The sequence below is a fragment of the Peromyscus eremicus genome, chromosome 4 (genome assembly GCF_949786415.1).
Source record: "Peromyscus eremicus chromosome 4, PerEre_H2_v1, whole genome shotgun sequence".
Classification (NCBI taxonomy): domain Eukaryota; kingdom Metazoa; phylum Chordata; class Mammalia; order Rodentia; family Cricetidae; genus Peromyscus; species Peromyscus eremicus.
The window spans coordinates 23,909,714-23,931,327 of NC_081419.1; the positions used below are offsets into that span (position 1 = coordinate 23,909,714).

The 21,614-nt window shown below is 38.9% G+C and overlaps 1 protein-coding gene across 1 annotated transcript in view; it reads left to right on the top strand.

Annotated features, from left to right (window-relative positions):
• The window catches only part of Arhgap15 (Rho GTPase activating protein 15), a 229,172-nt gene extending 214,274 nt beyond the window's left edge, over nucleotides 1-14,898 (top strand). Inside the window, exon 6 of the mRNA XM_059259133.1 lies at nucleotides 13,727-14,898. Coding sequence (XP_059115116.1) covers nucleotides 13,727-13,910 — 184 coding nt within the window. The 3' untranslated portion in view covers nucleotides 13,911-14,898. The remainder of the gene's footprint in view (nucleotides 1-13,726) is intronic.
• Nucleotides 14,899-21,614: the final 6,716 nt, after the last annotated feature.

Sequence of the window (21,614 nt, forward strand, 5' to 3'; positions counted from 1 at the left end):
CAGCTAAAATCCAGTGATTCAGTGTATTGCTCTAACACAGAGAAGGGCATCTTTATTAGCTTCCTATTTATCTTGCTCTGAGAATGCCATGTCCTATTACTCATCTTCATGACTCTCTGTAAATCAGGTCCCCTTGCCTGCCCCTCAGGCCTTGTTGCATGTTGTTAAGATTACAGCTACCTGACTTCTTGTAATTAAGCCCCATCACTCTATCCCTATTACATCAGTGTCTTTTCAACTCCATTGCTGTTAGTGAGCCTATATATGTAGTAGACACTTTCCAGTCAACCCTCATTTCGGAGTAGAGGCCCCTTTACTTAGGAACATTGTCTTATGGACTTTCACTGATAGTTAGTAGTTACCACCAGGAATCTCCAACTGTTGTTTGTAAATGTTCATGTACTACACAAGCTATTCTCCATAGATACAATACCCCAACTCACCAGTTGTAAGAGTTTTAGCAATTGGGCCGTTATCTTCCCCAAGGACACATCTGTGCTGGACCTGCCACCACTGCCTGACTCATTGACACCCAACAAACAGCAGATGAGCAAGCCCCAATCTGAATGGTATTGTTAGTCTTCTTAAACTACTCCTGAAACTAGTAATCACAGGCTACGTTCCCTGGAAGGAGTATGTAAAAGAGTGCATGACACGTAAGGATTAATTGTCGTCCATCCACCAAGGAAGGAAAGATAGGGCAGCAGGACTAAACAGAGAAAGAAACTGAACTAACTTGCAACCTATAAAGTCCCACTCTGTGTAATCCCAGCCTCTTCACAAGGTCGCAAAACATACTAGCTCTTGAGGCTAGAAGGATTGCTCAGTGGTTAAAATCGCTTGCTGCTCTTGTAGAGGTCCAGTTCCAAGCACCCACATGGTTCCTCACAACTGCCTGTAACTCTTGTTCAAGGAATCCAGGACCCTGTTCTGTCCTGGCATGCATGAGGTACACATACATACGTGCAGGCACTCACATATAACGTAAAAGATGAATACTTAAGTCTTTATTAAAAATAGCGATTTCTGTTTCTACTTCTTTCCTATTATTTCCTCAGAGTAGGTTGGAAACTTGGTTTTTAAGAATATAATGATTGTGCCATAATTGAATCTAATTTTTAATCCAGATCCCATTCTTCTAAATGAATTGTGACTACCTTCCAGATTTTTCTGGATTTGTTTTTATTCTGGATGGCTATGGCTATGTCAAGGGAGGACATCTGTTTTTTCAATGAATGCTTATTGAGTACCTACACTGTGACCCACACACAGCTCTTGGTCTATGGAAGTACACTAGGCTAAATAGGTTAATCCTGGTGTTTAAGATATTTACATTCTTGCCGGGTGGTGGTGGCGCACGCCTTCAATCCCAGCACTCGGGAGGCAGAGCCAGGTGGATCTCTGTGAGTTCGAGGCCAGCCTGGGCTACCAAGTGAGTTCCAGGAAAGGCGCAAAGCTACACAGAGAAACCCTGTCTCGAAAAACAAAAACTAAAACAAAAACAAACAAACAAAAAAAGATATTTACATTCTTTCAGAAAAGATAACAAGGCAGATTAACAGGAAAGGAAGTGTCTGGCTTTCGCAACTTCAGCGGGCTGGTGTTACTTTGCTCTGGTTTTCAGCTATCATCCCCAACTTCCAATTCCCGATTCCATGTAATGCAGTAGAGTGTGACACTATCTTGGGCCATATTTACCTAAATATACTACACAGTAATTTTAACTTAGCTATGATTGAAATAATAGGCATGGGAACTCTAAAATCATGCTAAACCACTGGATATCTGAAGGAAAAGAATGTCACTGTGCCTTACCTCAGATTCTTTGAACCATCTAGCCGCCTTCATACCCAGAAAAGAAGTCTAAGAAGGCATCAGGGCAGTTACTATCCTGAGACCTCATTGATGTCTCAGCTCTCCCTTCCCTGCTCAGGTCTATCTGTAGCATCCTGGCATGGTAGCCTGGCTCATATTTCTACACAACAATTAGGCTATTCATAGGCACTGTCCTTTGCTATTCAACTACCATGATTGGCCCAAAATCTAAAGTATTTTCTCTGCTTTTCTAATGTACCACCCTCCTATGAGGCCATGGATTCTCCTGAATCCCAGAAAATGGCAAGAAACACAGGCATGCAGGGTAGAAATCATAGTATATATTATCCCTCCTCATTTTAAATGATGCTTCAACTTTCCCAGAATGTCTGTTCTTTAGACATTAATCCAGCAGTACAAACCGTTCTTCAAAGGTCACTGATTCTGCCATCTAGTTCAGGACTCACAAATGTCCTGCTAAATATTTCTCTTGATGGGGAATGGGGGCCTTTTAGGCAATAAATTATTGAATAATCTTGATGGATGCTCCCAGTACCGCTCCAGTATTTATAAGAGAAGTCTATACCAGATGTTAACAGAGGTAAAATTCTAAGTGGTTAGAATTTTGAATGATTTTTATTTTCTTATTTTGACTTGTCTGCATTCTCCATGGTGATAAGAATCTATAACTGTTCTGAAACAGCCCTTTCTATTTCCACAGCACTAATTCTTCACACAGAAGAAAATTGTTCCCTCCTCCTTCCATACTGTGGCTGTTTGCTTGCCCAGCATCATGGCTTCTCTAAGTGCTCTGTGTTTCAAGCCCAATATGTTCAGCATCAGTCCTAAGTCCTTTCTTGTAGGAGCACATTATTTTAGTGCCACCCTGATAACCCAATACCTCACGGGCACCTGTGAAGGCCAGTCACTGTAGAAAGAATTAAAAGACTTATTTTCACTGAGAAAATAAAATAAAATATGGACAAGGGAATGGTAATACTCAAATTGCTACAGATAATCAGCTGCCCCAAGGACATTTGAAACAAGAAGATATGTCTGCCAAATACAGACTGCCAAAGACCTTGCGAGGATGCCCTTAGCGGGAATTGACACTCCCTTCACTTATATAATAAGGAAAAAATAAGAGATTAACGAATTCTAACTACACACTGGTAACATTCCTCCTAGGCTTTTCAAACATCACAGGGTAAATATTTAAGACCTATGTTTTCCACTAATGTCTTTTAATTAGGTGCATTATTCTGTGGGCTTAATTAATGCTGATCCATGTACAGCATTTGATAGTCCATATAAGATGTGACTAGCACACACTAGCATTACAACAGGTTCATTTGGAAAACTCAGGTAGAGAATAATAGCACTCTTATGAATGTTTGCTTCCTGCAAGTACTCCAAATGTATGATACATTTTCTAGATGTTTCTGCTAACTGCAAAGTGGGATCTTGGAATTATCGGTCCTTAGGTAGCAGCAGAGCAAACTTCTCTTACTCTTGAGAGACTCACATATAGACGACTAAAACCATCCTAAAGTTTGAGGGAAGACACCCAAATTGAAGCAGAGCTGAAATTCTCTGTCATTACACCAATAGTGCATTTCCATTTGTGGTGAGAAAGCTGTGACACAAGAGAGAAAATCCTTCATCTTAGTTTTGTTTTTCTTCCATCTTCTTACCCTTCTCCTCTTATGCCCTTGAATGTGAATTAAAAGATTCTGAAAAATCAAAATATGTCTCCCAGGACATCTTGCTGGCTGCAACTCACTTCAACTGACCGCAACTCTTCCTCAAGTCTTTCTCAGGCCTCACTGTTAGGAAGAGCCATGTTTTCAAACTTAAAAGCCCTAGATCTTAGTTGTGTGCAAAGCGGGCATCTGCATCCCAGAGCAGAAGAGATCTGAGCTTTCCTGTCAGCTCTATTGCTTTGTCCTTGGTGGCTTTGGTCAAAGTAGTCCATCTTCCTTTAGCTTACTTCCTACATCTGAAGTTCATCTGAAAGCCTTCTGTCAGTTATGAAGAAAAGAAAGACGAGAGGAGGAACATGCCTAATAATGTTACAGGGATTTAAATAGGCAAGTACTGGTTCAAACTACACAGAGAGATCATAGCAGAGCTAGATATGCAGGTATGTGTGGCTGTGAGCTCAACAAACTACAAAAAAAAATCATGTCACAAATCATTTGGTGATGAGTAGATTATTCAACAATTAGCTGGCATTGGGAAAAGGATAAATTTATATTGTGATCACATTTCCAAAGTAAATTAGATTAAGATAAACTAGGGAACATGCTGAAAATGTGACATCATTTTTTTTTAACTAGGAGAAAACTGGTGATCTGTAGCTGAGCTCTTCAATATGGCTGAATTTTATAATAATAACAACGATATAAATTTAAGAAGGAATACTACCATATGTGACTACATAAACATAAAAGTAAATAAAATTAAGAAATAAAAAATCAGGAACAGTATGTTTGATAAAAATGATGAAAATTTTATCATCAAAATATATAAGATCTCAGAAATCTGCACAGAAAACACTTCATTGCAGCATTGTCTGGGGCAGAAAATAAAGGAACAACCTGATAGCCACCAACTGAGGAAGGCTTAAATAACTTAAAGAATTTCCGTGCTATGAAATGAAATGACTTTTTTTAAAAGAATGCAGTATTTTTATTAGTGGCAAGTTGGAAATATAGCCATGATATACAGTAAAGGGGGAAGCAAATACTAGAACAGTTTGTGTGTTACTATTTCATTCTTTTTCAAAAGAAAATTTGTATATATGTGCTGCATATTACATATTATACAGGTATCATATGAATATATATTGTCATATACAATGGTAGATAGATCAATGGGTGAGTAGAAAACTATCTTGAAGCCACACCCACTGGTTAATTACAGCCACAATGAAAGTATTTCATTAGGAAGTGGTGAGACTTTGCTTGTTACCCTAGGTGCTTTTTATTAGCACCTTTTTAAGGATTATGCAGTAGTTTTTATACAAATAAATAAAATGGACCAAATAAATAAACAAACATAAAATTATGTGCTCTCAATAGAAAAGATGTCAAGAAATATTCACAAAGAGAAAATATACAACTCTATTTATTTGCACTTCTTGATTTCTTTTCCAGTGCTTATACTAAAGGATCTAAAGTTTAAAGAATAGAAAATAGATGGCCATTTTTCATCTACAGTGATTACATTTTAAAGAATATACCAGATAATAATGATGATAACAAGGCCCTCCCACATGCTACCATGTTGGCTTGAGGATCGGGCTTGTTCTCATGACTTGGACTTGTACCACCTGAGAACTTGTGAAGGTCCCTTGTTTTTCAAGTGTCTCCCCAAACTTCTTGCATCAGATTTCTGGGAGAAGATCTCTGTGTTTCATGCTTCATACACCTTTCCAAGTTGCTCTCATGAGCAGTAAGGTGAGGTCCACTAGCACTCTCCCACTGAGAGCAAGGTTTCCCACCACCTCTAGCACTGTGATCTAAGGCAGATGATGTGATAGGAGGCTGTTCTGTGTCTGTAGGGGTTAACAGTGCCTTTTGCCTCTGCCCACTGAAGGCTAGAGGCAAAGAATAGTTCCCCACCTCACCCAACCAAGATGCTTTCTGCACATAGTGTCAAGTGCCTCCAGTGGCAGGCTGGTAGGGGATGGGTGGATTAACCTGCTCAGAATGAAAACCACTACCTACAGAAATACTACAAAAATTGATGACAGAGTATGTGGTAAATTTTTATTGTTGTTTACTAATTTTACATGTACTAAATCCTTAGAGCATATCCATTTTCCCATATAAGGTAATAGCAAAACAATATACATTACACAGCTAAGACATAGCAATTGTTCATGTTAGGCATGAGAAATGCTGAATTCAGAACTGTAGAAAGAGTATTTATTCAAATGCATATAGCAATTATGATATATTCATTTATATTCTCTAAATACTGGCAATGCCATTTTCTTCAAAACTCAAGAAAGGATGCCCCATCATCCTTAGAATTAAATCCCTAACCTTTACTGTGGATCTCTAAGTCCCTGAGGAGTACCTCCCACCTCCACACTCTGGCTCCCCACCCATAGCCACACTGTGCTTTTCTCTACTCCTACAACTGCAGCGTGGCTTCATCCTGGACCACCGTACCTACTGTACCTTTCCTGAAATCTTCCCTCCCTGATTTGTGCACTTAAGCAGAACAGGACTTATACCTCCATTCCAAGGGGACAGGGTTTTGGGAGCACCCTGTCTGGTCATGTGTAGCATGTTCCACTACTCTCTGCTACTTGAAATCATGAGTACTATTTAAAAATGGCAGCAGCCAGATCCTGTCTATACAGTGTAAGCATGAATCTCAGGATAGATTCTAGGTCACTGGGATTTTTAAAGTGCTCGGGGTCAATAGGAGATCTACCCCTTTCTTTCTTAGTTTCCTTGTAAAACATTTCATGATTGAAATCACATTATCTATTGAGTAGTGTGTGCTTGGCTATTTGTCCCCCCCCCCCCACGCCAAGATTCCTGTCACCCTTCAATCTCCTTAGAAGATTAGTTTTGGCATACCCTGCAGATACCAGACTCTGTGGATGCTGAGGTCTTATTTGTAATACCAAATATAATTTGTATGCTATGGAAATAGTTGTTACACCACATTGTTTAATGTAGATGTAAAGGAAAAAACCCTATATTCTTTCAACACAAATAAATTTTTTCTCAAATGTTTCCCATCTGAGGTTGGTTAGATCTCCAGACACAAAAGCTATGGATAGGGAGGGCTGGCTGTGTGAGCTCCTACAGGGCAAGGATTCTGTCTCTTTTACTTGCTACAACTATTTCAGCATTCAGAGTAGCATCTGGTACATCGTAGGTTAATAGGTAATGTACCTTTTAAGTTATACTCATGTACTAGTGACGCAGATCAATGGGTAAAGTATTTGCTGCACAGATATGAGGACCTGAGTCCAAATTCCCAGTACCCTCATAAAGCCAAGGGTAACGGTGTGCATGTCTAGAATCCCAATGTTCCCATGGCAAGATGGAAGACAGAGACAGGATACCCAGATACTCAAGGCCAGCTAGCTTCAAATTACAAAAGGCAAACAGCCATATTCCCTTTCTCACATAAGGTGAAAGATGAGGATCATGCATGCTGTAGCACACATGTAACTGTATTCACTCACAGACCTGCGTGCTTCCATATACATAGTCATATATACAAAAAATAACACTCATAGAATTTACACATTTTCTCTAACCAAACTCGTTCCTTTATAATTAAAGGAAAAGTTAAAGCTTATTTTCAAATATGTTTCCAAAACACTGGCATACCTGCGGCACTGTGATTAGCACAGTGAAGGCATTCAACAACAGTATCGATAGTGTTCCCTTCTGGTATTTAGAATGGTGGGGCTGTGGCTCCAACAGCCCATTTTATTTGCCATTGTTGATAACTTACAAAATACATAACTAGAAATAAGTCATTAATTGAAGCCCACGGCTATTCATTTTTTAATTTCGTTCCCTAAATCCTGTTAGACAATTTGAATATTATTTTAAAGGTGCTTTAGACTATCTCTATAATGTCTGATCAATAAAAATATGAGACAAGTGAATAATTGAAAGTGTTTCAATCTTCTGTATTGAAATTAATGCAAAGTAGCTCAATAAATTTTAAAAAAGCAGGCTGGGTTACCTATCAATAGGCAATTGCCATATTGGTTTTTTTCCTATAATGTGTTTTGAAAAATTATATATGCATGGTCTTAAAGATTATTTAAAAGCAAAAATGTCAGAATATAGCAATAATTCCCATTTGGGATGCTAGTCACGAGCTGATTTTTGGAAACTAATAATGATATAGTATCTAGATACAAAATTGAAGACTACAATTAGTTCAAGCCAATTGATTTCCAGATTGACATGTGACCATGCTGAATCAGATGTGAATGATCACTCTGAAACACACTGATGCTAAATGCAAAATGCTCTGTAAATGTGCTCTTGCTTTTATTATAGTTGAGCATTCTTCTGACATATGCCATGACTTTAAGAGAGAAGGTGGGAATTTTGCAAATTCCCCAATCTTATAAAAGGCCAGAGGAGACAGCAGAATAGTTTGTGCAAACTGAAGGAAGGCAAGCATATGGTTAGCATGGATCCCCTCAAAATAGTCACAACACATAAGAAACATAAGTTGAGCATATTGAAGATTGATTCTATTTCTAACAGTCTCTCTTTACTAAATGGTCAAAATTACGACTAACATTTCACACGCAGTGGCTGAGATGTATTTTGCAAGCCAGGTGTGTGACTTGATGGAATAAATTTGTCACCACATTCTTCCCCAATCCAGTAACACCCTCTAGAAGCTCCTCTGACAGGAAGAGGAACATTGCAATACACCCCCAGAACTGAAAACTTGTCCTATGGGCAGTTATGTGGCTTTCTGTGTACATCACCATGGTAACAGAAAAAAAAAAAAAAAACTTGAAAGGAAGTTTGCAGGCTGGTGAGATGGCTCAGTTGCTAAAGGCACTTGTGGCCAGATGATCTGAATTTGATCCCCAAGACAGATTTGTCTGAAGCAGAAAACCAACTTCTGCAGATTGTTCTCTCACTCAAATACACACACACACACACACACACACACACACACACACGATAGATAGATAGATAGATAGATAGATAGATAGATAGATAGATAGATAGATAGAAAAATAGATAGATAGATAGATAGATAGATAGATAGATAGATAGATAGATAGATAGATAGATAAATTATAATTTTAAAAAGGTTGCACCCACATAGCAGCCATCTGCTTGAAGATGTGCTACTATTAATCATGTTGCTTTTCTTGATTTCATGTCAGCTATAGTTTTATACCAAATTCCCATTTCCTTGAGTCATTTGGCTGTGATTATATTGCAACCAAGAAATTTCTTTTACTTAGCTGTAACTCTGCTCATTTTTGGAAAAACCTATCAAGCGTAAGGCTTTTCTGAGAGTTTTTGGGTTTTGTTTGGTTGGTTGGGCAGTTGGTGGTTTTTTGCTTTTTTGTTCTGGACTGGGGTCCAATGTTTGCAGCATTGTAGTGCAGACTGCTTCTTGAATAATCCCAAAATCTGTGTGTCTATAGTGCTATACGATATCACTTCCCTGCCCTTGTTTTTTTTAAAAAAGAGTCTGACCCACTTAAAGTTTGTATAAACTTGGATTTAACTTGGTCATATAAGCATTGCTCCTACAATGACCATGTATCAACTGGTATCTCAGAACACAGTCATAAAGTCATAATGACATCTTTGTTAGGCTATGTTGGATAAAGCAATGTCTCTTCAGTCTTTCTCAAAGAAGAGCCGAAGCCTAGTAGTCAGCCATTTGCAGAGATTAATTTTGAGTTCTTCATGCTGCTTAAAATCAGGTATCTTTGCTATTAGGGTTTCTTGGGAATAAATTAACAGCAAATAAACATCTATCAATGGAATTCCCAAATACTGATAGAAGAGCTAAATGTTTTTCGTCACTTCCTAATCATCCACCAATTCTTAATACATTAGTCTCTCAGCCACATTGTCAATCTTACTCATTTCTCACTCATATTTTGCCTTCTCTGCAATTTTGCCTTTGTTTTGTAATGGAGGGTGTGTGTCCTTCATCATTTTTTTCTGGAAACAGGTTAAATTACAGCTCAGAATTCAGAGCACTGTCATGAACTTTAAGGATGATACAACGTGTCCACCTAAAAGGGGAAACTGGCCACAGCTCACTCCCCTCTGGGTTGGCAAAAGAGGGACTGCAGACACAGAAAAGCACAGGCAGGTCAAACTCAGTAGATTTTCAGAATTGTAGACAGGCCCTTAGTCAGGTTTCCCTGACTGTACAGCTCAGTGCCACTGAGGCACAAAAGCCAGGCATGCCATTTAAGTCATAAGGACACAAGCTGAGCATGAGCAGGGCCATTTTCTCTGCAGGTTTTTTAGAGTCTTAACAGTTTTTGTGCACTGAAACTTACAAGAAGGAAAACAGTCCACAATCTTCTTCAAAGCTTGTCTTGGACACCATTTTTATGAGGCATATGACACAAACAGTGTTGCACAGAACTCACTTTGGTCAGAGCTTTCTGGAAGGTATTTCCAACTGTGGCCTCTCCCCCCGCAACTGCTGGAGGAACTGCTTACTGCATTTTCGTTTTCTGCCAGAGATATGAGGTTACATAAAGTAGATGCAGAGTTTTTATTGCTTTTGTTAGACTGTGTTCTTCTGGGTGTTTCACCAGCAGTTAAACCTTTGGCTGTAATTCGCATCTACTCACTCAGGAGACTAGAAGATATGCTATTATAATGTGACCAATAAATAATTCTGCGTAATGTTCTAGCTATATTTTGGAAACTATGATTGACTCTCTATGTGCTCATTAATCAGCCATGTAACTATTCAGGAGGCTAGGTTTTTATTTGAATCGGTAGGTTTTTATTTGAATAGCAAAGTTTACAATGGCATTAACACATTAGTCAGGCACCCCTAATTTCAGAGCTTTCTTTGCTAGAAGTATCTGTCTCTACAACCTACAAAATGAGGTATAATCTAATTCAAAATTTAGTGTAAGACTATATTTGCCTGTCAACATGAATCAGCAATTTCTACCTCAGATTGGTCTTCACCCTCAATATCATTTCTAACCTAAAGATTATGGGTTTTTTTGTTTTTCAACATATCAACTACTGCTTCACTGGTATTCAGAAAATATCATTGAATACATACACACCAACGAAATGCATTTTATAATGGTAAATAAGCTAATAAGCACATGTTCCATATAATGCACACCCATGTTGTCTTATCTCTTAACTACATCTTGTTTTTCTAGAACACAAAGCAAGTGACAGTGACTTGGTTTTCTTAATTTAAGAAACAAATTTAAGCTACTATCAAAATGTAATCTGCACTAATCTAGACATAGTAAAAAATTACAAAGTTATGTTATTCTGAGGTGTTTACATTAACAAGATCACTTTAAAGCACTCATCAATTATCATTATCCAAATCAGATGGGAAATTTCTAGAGAACGGACCTGAAGAATATGAGTTTGGGATGAGATGTAATAACTTATATGTGCATAAAAGCAAAAACTGAGCATTAGCACACTAGGGTAGAAACCTATCCACTGGAAGGAATTGGTAGCAGAGTCCCTATGGCCCAGCAACTGAGATGGAGGTATCTTTAGAGTGGCCTGGACATGCTTCATTATCTCCCCCTGTCCATTCTGTCTAAACTCAACAAGGTACCCACCTCTAGATTTGACCTTGTTCTGGATCCTAAGACAAGGTCTTTGCCAACACACACAAAAATAACCTATAACTCTTGGAGAATAGTAAAGTTTCTAGCCTCAATCTAGCCTAGTTCTTCTATAGGACTATACCCACCTAGCTGTGCTTTGGGGATGAGAGCTGGGCTGCCCTGCCACTGGATGAGTTACCCCATCGTTTTCTGTCAGCCATGATTATCCCCTGCAGTTACCAAATCCTGGACAAGTCTTGACTTCTGACCTTATATTTTGAGGGTGTCACTCAGTTTGAGCCCCCAACTATCTCCTGTCCATTCTTTTGTCCAACAGAAATTAGAACAGTATAAATTAGAAAACATAACTTCATCCCTCAGTCCATGTTTACATCATGCCCCTCCTCTTTCAGGTTTTCTAAACTCCAAATCCTAATGATCTTCCACTACCCAGATGCCTTTGCCAGGCCATTGACCATCACACAGTCAGTGCTGTCTGAGGTTTCTGTCTGCCTTCTCCATAGCCTATAACCAAAGAGTGCTGGTCTCTGCTAGGTGAATCTTAGCAACTGAGACATTTGCTGTCAAAGGGTAAAGTTACAGCAACTTTTGCCTTCTGAGCACTCAATAACTTGCTATGTTTTGTTTTGTTTTTTTTTCCATTTTTATCTTTGGCAATTTTTCATGTCTTAGAGTCACTGAAGTTGGTATCATAAAAGGCATTCAGTTAAAAGCAAAAGATAAAAACCCTTTTTACCTTAAAATACATCTTGCTAATGACTTTCATAGTACACTTGCCAAGAAGAGGTTCTGAAGATCTTAAACTGAGGTAAACTACCATGCTGCAGGGAGCTAAGGCCTGTTTCACTCACCAGATGTGGGGAGAGAAAGCTTATATCATTTTACAGTCTTTGAAAAATGAAGCATCAAAGTGACATAGCCTTTTTTCCCGAAGGAAACTTTAAATTTGAAATCTCTGATAACTTACTGAAACTCTAAAAATATGAGACTCCCTTCCAGAAATGTAGCCATGCCAACAATACTCACAGGTACACATGTTCTCAACTTAAAGCAGGAAGAAAAGAAAAATGTGAGGCAGAATGTCTTGGATTTTCACTCAAAATTGCAGTCATTTTGCCCATAATAAATATGCTAGAACCAAATTGACAATCACAATTGTACAGTGAAGGATGAAAATTCAGAGCCTCTTATAACAGACTCAATAATCGTGCAAGGTGCAGAGAAGTGAAAGGTTGAGCCTGTTATGAAGCATAAGGGTGTTAACAGACACTCTGAGGTGATATATCCTGAAGAGCTGGGACCACACAGCCCACATACCAGCCTTAGTTCTGCATGGCATCAGTCCCTAGGTTCACAGGGCCTCAGCCATTTCACCTGCTCAACAGAGCTAGCAAGAAAATCTGTTTTGTGAGATTATTATGAGGATTAAATGACACAACAAAATCATTTGAAATAATGGTTGATTATAGTTGCTTTGCAAAATATAAGTCAAGTACAGTTTGCTGGCAACACTCCATTATATTAACCTGGACTGTGCTCCGGAACAAGCCAGAACATGGAACTTCAAGGATTCCACTGGAAAAGTAATGAAAGTAAACAGAGTCTCTTGCCTCCTCTGATTCTGGACTGTGTAGACCAGCATAGGCCAAACAGGACAGTGCCAAGGTCTAAACAGCTCAACAAAGTTCCACACTGAGGACAACAAAATCACTGTCTTGTTCACACTTCCCTTGGGTCAGGCTGTCTGGAAGTCTGTAATAGCATGTCTTAACACCTGCTTTCCACAGGCTACCTTATTTCCTTACTGTCATTGAAATCTTGTGCTCTCGAAGTATCAGCTATGAAATCATTCACTATTTAAGTGTCCATCTGACAAGAAGGTTTGGTTTTCTTTGAAAAGTCCTTTTGTGACATGTAAGGCATCCCTTAAATACAACATCTTTGTGTACCAAAGGTATTCCAGCTTTCTATATAATCCTCATGTAAGCAAATACCTCTCCAATCTCAGAAGGATTCTTTCTCTATAGGAATGCTACCAGATTCTGCATTCTGTTGAAGCGTGAGAAAATCACCCATCCAACTGAATGGAGAAACAGAATTTTGACATATACCTAAATGTCTCAGAGCCCACCTCCTCTACAAAACATATTCCTGTTAAGCTCCTGCCAGGAGCACTTCCCTCATTCTAATCACTAAAGTCATATCCTAGTCCTTATGTCTGTCTTCCATTATTAATTATGCATATATTTCCTATTATTTTTGCATTCTAATATAGTCCATGATTAAGTCACCTATATTCTCCATTGATTATAAGTACTTAAGAGGCTGAATCTTTTTAACTCCATAAGAATTTTGCTGTTTAACATATTTATTAAACAACCACAATAGCCATTTATAATGAGGATTCAAAGTTGGACAAAGTGGTGTTCTGATTTCATTCAGTAATTCATAAAGGGTTTATGATCAAATAGAGTGGTGAGGTTCTTTGTGGGTTTTTTTTTTTCCTGGAATTAGAGCTAGCTACAATTTCACATTAAACTCCAATGGCATCTTTTCTTTATTTTTTCTTCTCTGCAGGATAGTGGCCAAAGCCTCTCAGAATCTCATGTCCACACAAAGCTTAGGGATTGTATTTGGACCCACCCTTCTGCGAGCTGAAAATGAGTCGGGGAACATGGCGATACACATGGTCTACCAAAACCAGATAGCAGAGTTCATGCTGAACGAGTATGATAAGATCTTCAGCTCAGAGGAAGACTGACAGACAAGACAAGCTACTGAGTATGTTCACATCTGTCTTGATGCCTAATATTTTTACATTTCTGTAAACATATTTCTGAAATATTTTTTCCTTCCAAGCGACAGATGCTTCATTTTGTGAAAACTTAGTGATGATTTTGTATTTAAGTTCCAAACATTTGAATAAAATAAATGACAATATTTTCCTATATGTGTTCTACATTAACCCCTTGAGTGTTGTTCCTTTTAGCATTCTAAATGTCTCACACTCTTAAATAGTGTGTACAAGACAGCACCCAGGCATAGCTCCTTGGCATCAGGTATTTGTTGATGTGTGTGCAGATAGGTGAGTATGTAGAGAAGTTGTGGGTAGGTATGAATGTGTGCCTTCTCAAGATCAATGTGTCAGCTATGTCCCCACATGCCTAAGCCTCCACAGAGAGAGCACAAACAATATGAAGGCATCTATGTTCTCAATCAAAAGAGTCCTTTCATCTTCAAGAGTACAACACAATGATCATCGGTGATGGGTGAGCTTTGTAAATACATGTTGAGTGGCAACTTCCCTAAAGATCAAAAGGACAGTTTAAGAGATTTGTTGTTGGACAGCTCCTTTTTGTGTGTGAGTCCTATTTTGGTTCCACAAACGTACCATTTTGTAAATTAAATGGATTGATCTTTATTTTACACAGGAACTGCATTTCTATTCCATTTTGAGTCTTCATCAAACTGTGTATCTTCCCTTTCCCCAACTATGCCATTTTATGTAGAATTTTTATTTTTATTATGTTTTGAAGGATATTTTATTGGTGAGTTACACTAATTCCAGCTAGAAAGAACTGTTTTTAAATGCTTGGATTAGTATGCCCTAAGGATTCCCTAACTAGACTCATATTATCTTATCCATTTGATGGTTACTTTCAGTTGTGATTGATTAAACAAAGGGATAACTGTCTAGAATATATCAAACATTGCTGTATTTTGAAAAGTATGTTCTAGCTGAACACATCTCATGCCATTTTATGAAAGAGTTCTGCTGATAAAAATGTAGACTTATGTTTGACAGCTTTTTAATAAACTCAAATGGAATGAATAAAACTAATCCATTGTGATAAGTAACTCTAGTTATTGATTTGATCACAAAATGAAAAATAAAGCATGTAAATACTGTGTGTGAAGCATGGATCCAAGAGCAGATGTTCAGAGCAATAATGAGCTCAGAGGCATAGGCTGTGGCATGGATGAGTATTCAGAGATAAGAAAGAGATATTTAAGAGACAGTTCATGAAGTACCAGCATCCACAGTGCTGCCTGAGAATGCTCACTTGAGGAAGGACTGAGTATGCTTGTCCTCTTGAATATCTTTATTTTGATAAAGGTGCCAACATATGGGCTCGCAGCCAAGAACAGTGAAGCAGCCACAGTGAATTCTTCAGTGTGGTTTCATCAAGTGGGATGTATACACATCATACCACAAAGCCAAGAGAAGTCACAAGAAACAGAATCCCATGATCTAAAGCTATCAATAACAGTGAAGCAAGAGCATGGCTAAGCTGTAAAAGATTCTTACATGTAAAACTGTGCTTGTGCCATTCAATAAAACACAAAGAAACATGAAACATGGGTTTCTGGCATTTATTTCTAGTCTTCCTCAATGCTGTAACATTCTCAATGAAGTCTTTTCCAAGACTTTAATTATTTCTCCCTTTGAAAAGAGAACAGCAGAGTTGGAAGTTCAATATTAAAACATTGTGGCTTCACGAATCCATCTTTAAAGATATTCTGGAAGCTTCAGCCAGAGAGAAATCATTCTGAAAGCCAAAGAGAGTGGCACTACCTGCTTTGAGCGAAGATTCACATCCCCTTGTCTCTGCTGCCTTCCAGATTCATAATCTTCAAAAGCACCAGCTTCTTGATTTCCAATCAGATGGGATTTAGCCTGATTCAGACCCCAGCTGTGTCCTGTTTCTGCCTGCTAAGGGCATTGCATCAGAGAACATGTTCCCTCTCTAGAGGAAGACCTTTCCAAGATACTGAGCCAAAGTGCCCATCACAGGATCTCACTTGCTCATTCTGAAAGCATAGAAAGGTCATGATATTCCGTAACATTTCAGTTAGCTATGATGTCTAGAATCACCATCCTAAGTGTCCAAGCCAAGTTTCTGCACGAGGCTGAAGCACTAAAGGGTTTTATGAAACCGGACACTATTCTCCATTAAAACAACAGAACAAAACCAAAAACAAACTGGGAAAGTTAGCCAGGGTTTCTTACTCACCTGGTCTGAGTCAGGCCCAGTTCTAGGCACTAATGATGTGATTGCCATAGAAAGCACCTAGTATGTATTACTACCCTCTGTAGGGAAGGAAGACAATTGCCTAAGGATTAGTTACTATCCAGTACAAGATCACAGATGTTGGCCAGTGGGGCAACCATGATCACCTCAAGGTTCAATCTCTGTACATAGAAATGCTCAAATAGATGGGCAGTGCCAGTGACAGAAATATTAACAAAGAGCAGTAGTTGGAAATTAAGAAACAAGTTGTAATTGGGGAATTCAGATTGGGCTTCACTATTGAGATAATCTGGGGCTGTTCTATCTAATCTTGACTGATGAATAAGATTTATTAGACAAGGAAAAATACAGAAGGCACACCAAGTGGGAATAAGGAATGACATGCACCAGAATTGGGGAAGGCCTGACACCCCCCCAAAAAAATTGGGAAAGTTAGAGATGACATGTATATGTCTTGTGATTTGGGAAGATAGAACTACAGAAAGTGGTTGATGTTAAATGTGGGCCAAAATATTCAGATCTTTTCTCACAGACAAAAGAAATCGAGGGTGTAAAATAAGAGAACCACAGAACAACTTGAACAGAGAATCACTAAATTTCCTAGTGGTCAAGAGATACAAATGCCTTGGAGAAGACTCCTGTTCTCTTACAGGGGCTAGGCTCTGCAAAAATGTAGGTCATATGTCTATAAGGGTTTTTTTTTTTAACATTTCTTAACAATGCAGTAATAATCATGTGTTCTCAGATGCATTTCTATACAATGATAAGACATTCTAATCTAACAAAAAGAAACACAAGTCCCAAACTGTCTCCCTAGAAAAATCAAGCCGTTTAGAATGCCCGTTTCATCGGGCTTTACCCACGCGGCTTGTAAGAGATTGCCTCTTTCTTCATGGAAAAGGTGGCTATCCCATCTTACATGTTCTGAGTCTGGCTTTACTTAGCATGTGCCATATGACAGGATCATCATGCCACAGCTCGTAATTGAAAGCCTTATGATGGTTCACCCTATCCAATTAGAAAACAAAGGATCCAATTAAGAAAAATTAGAAAAGCTGTTAGAAGGAAGCAATCAGTTGCCAATAGTGCTGTCCTTACAGATTAACACAGCTAGAAACTGACCTGCACTTCTCTCTTCCGCATTTATTTTTGTGAATTATAAGTTAATCACCCTGTCAATTCCTAATTAAAAGGCCCTGCAAAGATTTTTATCCAAAAGGACCGTCACTAAAAGTTCTGGGTCAAATTGCTCTGTTGTCAAAAATGAGAAAAAAATCCAAAACAATATCAACTCTCTCTCTCCTTGGGAATTCAAATCTTAATATAAAAAGGAAGATATCCTTCAAATTTTATTTCTTCAATTAAAATGTGTCATCTGGTCAGCCCTGAAAACATATATACGAGTAACCTTTGTACAACTAAGCAGGTTGTATTTATGTATTCAGGTATATTCAGGTATACCTATATATACACAAACATATGTAACAAAATTAATGAAAAAAGAGGCCAAGAATTTGAAAGAGAGTAAGGAGGGGTACCTTGAAGAGTTTAGAGGTGAGTCAGGGGAGAGGGAAATGATGGAATTATATTAATTATATTATAGTTTCAAAAATAAAATAATTTTTAAAATGCTTCATCTCATCTTTAAAATGTAGATAGGTTACTCTTCGTGTGTGTGTGTGTGTGTGTGTGTGTGTGTGTGTGTGTGTGTGTGTGTGTGTTTCTTTAAGCCAAGGGCTGCAAACTCAGACACTGAGTGGGGCCAGGCATGTAGCATAAATGAGTAAAGAGAAGCAGGCAGCCGGCACTGTGAAGTGGTAACAGCTGGGGAAAACGCAAGCTCCCTGCCTGGCCAAAAGGCAGGCTTCTACTCAGCTGGAGCTGATGTTGCTTATGTGGGAATGTGAGCCATGTTGCCAGACCTTCAGATCTTTCATAGAAAGCCAGAATTGAGAATCTTCTATGAAATCTGATTTTTAAGACGCTAAATAGGCTACCAAATAAAACACATCTGAGCGGAGTCGGCCTTAAGACCAAGTCTTTTTTGTGGCCTCAGTGTTAAGCCTTCCAAGTCACAAAGCTTGTTCCCCAGAAAATGGCACTCTTTGGAGTAAATTGTGGAGATAAGGGAATGAGCCAAAGCAGTATGAAAGAACATACAAGCAGCAAAATATGTCAAACTTACTGTTCAAATTCTGAGCAGATTATTAGTCCATCTGGAACTCTCTTCTTTTCTGATTTATTAAATGCGATATACATTTTTTAATCTAATGGAATAATGTGGTGAGAGTTAAAGCAGGTAATGCGCATCTCATAAATTGCCATTTAAGGATGTAGATGATTGATCCATAACTTAATAATAAATCACTTCATAATCTGAAGATGGTGGAAGGAAGGTTGGGGCCAAACTCTAAAAAGCCTTGAATGGCATGTCACATCTCTAGTCAAGTTTTTACACCCTAGATCTTTCATCAGGAAAGCAACTTTATCAGAGCTGTGACATTATGATGTAGAGCTTGATGCAGGAAGAAACTGTGGATGCCATTGTCAGATGGAATATGATTGCTAAAGCCCTATTGATGCAGTCCGAATTCAGATTGGCAGTAGGCAGAGAAGTTGCTCTGGAAATCAGGTGGCTATACTTTGTGGAGGCTTTGCCCGCATCTCTTTGTTACCATTCCTAAGTGAAAAACACCAGTACCAAATGGACTAAATGTCTATAAGCAGGTCCATTTCTGGATTACTTGCTGGGTTAGGGCCATGGTCCATTCTGACATTCTGGCAGTAATTTGTCATTTAGCAGTCATTAATATATTTGGACCAAGTCATGCCAAAGTAATATGAGACTGTGCCTGCTACCAGAACTATCCCCAGAGAGTCATGGGGTCATTTTCCTCACATCACACCTGCTTTCTCACTCCTTTCTCTCGTCCTAGGATTACTTCTCTCCTTCCATGCCACCAAGGAAAGTCAGTCCTGGAGAGATTGGCTTGGCTGGCTACCATGTGTGAAACACTAGCTCTGTGCCAATGACGGTCTTACTTGTTGTTTTGTTTACTCCTCACAACTGTCTGCATGCAAATACTCTTCTTGTCCCTAGTTTATCCCCCGAAGAAACACAAGTGAAAAAATAATGGTGGTACCAAGTCCATGTGATTAGTAACTTGCCAAGCTACTATTCAAATCCAAGTAATATGGCTCCAGAGGATCCTGCCCTATTTGGGATGGGTAAGCTTCATTGTCAGTTTGACCAGATTTAGACTTCTGGGGGTATCTCTGAAGACATCTCCACAGACACTTAGCTGAAGAGGAGAGATCTACTCTGAATGTGGATGGCACTGTCCCATGGGCTAGGATCCTAGACTGAATAAAATCAAAGGGGAGGTGGGGGTGACTGGACTGAGCATCAAGCACTCATCTGTTTTAGCGGCCTGACGCACCCAGATGTGAGCAATGGCTCACATGCTTTCCTCACATTGATGGATGGTGCTATCTAACCGTGAGCCAATATAATCCCTTCCTCCCATAACATGCTTGTTAGATAGTTTGTCCCAGCAATGGATAAAGTAACTAATACACAAGTGTACCATAAGGTTCTTCAGGGAATGTAACTGAAAAAAAAAAGTAAGCACATAAACACCCCAAATATTTATATTAAATATGGGAGGGGTACTGGTTGCTCTCTTGTGAACATTCTGGAAAGATTACCTCCATATTAACTTTCATAAAAGAACAGAAGGAACATTATATGGGTTTCCCAAGGAAATGTAGAGTATTTCTGTTGCTATAAGTAGATGACTAAACCACCTTAAAGATTTGGCTCTTAGGGTTTCAGTAGTCAGGTAATAAATACTTCATTTATCTGTATGCTTTACATACATAGTTCTGGCTTCACTTCACTGTGGGTAAGACGGACAAGAAAACCTCTTTTCTCAAATATATACAAAGCACCTGTTTGGGTGGCCCTGACCCTGTGTGGCATTTTATTAACCAGGGGGGATCATATTTGTCAGTGGCCAGTTAGCATCCATCATATCATACTACCCAACATCGTATTGAAATTAGATCTGGCTCTGTAGGAGTCCCGCAAAGGATGAAAAAAATGGGTCTCCAGCAGTCTTCCTCTTAAATATAATTGAAAAAGAGGCAGGCATCAGGACACGCTGTGTCTCATGCTGCTGAAGAGTGATCCTGAATCATTGGAGTGATGAAAATACAGTGAACATTTTGAATAGGAAGATGACAATTTGCTGCAGTGATGTTGTCAAAATGGAAATGTCTTCCATCTTGATGAGAAGCCTAACAGAAGGGAACACACACACACACACACACACACACACACACACACACACACACATCGTATAAACAGGCATCTGATTTTTGCTAGTTTGTACTTGAGGCAAAGCATCCAGTGTCCACAAAATTCTCAAGCCTGATTCTGCAGAACACCCTTCTTCAACTTGGAAAGTGTAAAGAAAGCATCAAGGGAGAGACAGTCAGCACCGTGCCCATGGTTTGTGCTAAGTGCACACTTGTTAGGTAAGTGAACCAAGACAAACACCAAGAACATAAGCAGATGAACATAATCTACCATCATGTTTTCTATCAAGATAAATGTAGTGTCTAATGTCTTAGGTGTAGCCAAATCACTGGTATTTATGTTGATTCCTAGCCCTAAATTAAAAAGAAAAAAGGAAAAAGAACCATCAAAGAAAATACCCTTCATCTATGTCTCTTGAAGTCTAAGCCCCCAAGAAATGCTTCTTCCCTACAGCTCTGTGGAGGCAGCAGAGCACTGGGATTGCCAGCCTGGTTCCTGCAAGTCTAACAGCAGATGCTCACATTCTGCTTCAAACCCGGGAGCATCCTTGTATCTACAACACCTAGTGACACCTTCCACCATGTCTCTGAACTTCTATATCTGTTGACTTACACGTTATCTGAATCCTATAGAGTGAGGGCTTTCTGACCAACCTATCAAAAGCCAAGATCACTGCAAAAATATAAAGCAACGGCCTAGAAATCCTCCCTTTCCTCTGGCACCATTTGAGCTGATAAGTTTCCTTGATATACATGCTCATATTTTAAGAGCAGGAATGTAACCATTGCTCTAACCATTCTCACATCAGTAGCAAAATGTGTTCTAAGTCCATATTGTGCAGCATACTTGAAGACGTGTGGATTTTTCCACATCATTTGGTGACATTTTACACAGTTTAATTTCTGCTCTTTCTTGCTAGACCCTACCTCCTCACTCTCCCTTCAAACACTCCAATAGAATTTTATAGAGCATCTTACCCTGGGCTCAAAGCCCTTCCTGTCCTTCAGCATCTATTTGCTTGGCTGCTGTGAAGTTTTGCCAGAAGTGTCCATCTGTTAAATTCAAGCATCCTAAAGAAATAAAAGGGATAGAGGTGTTCAACTGCAGAGGA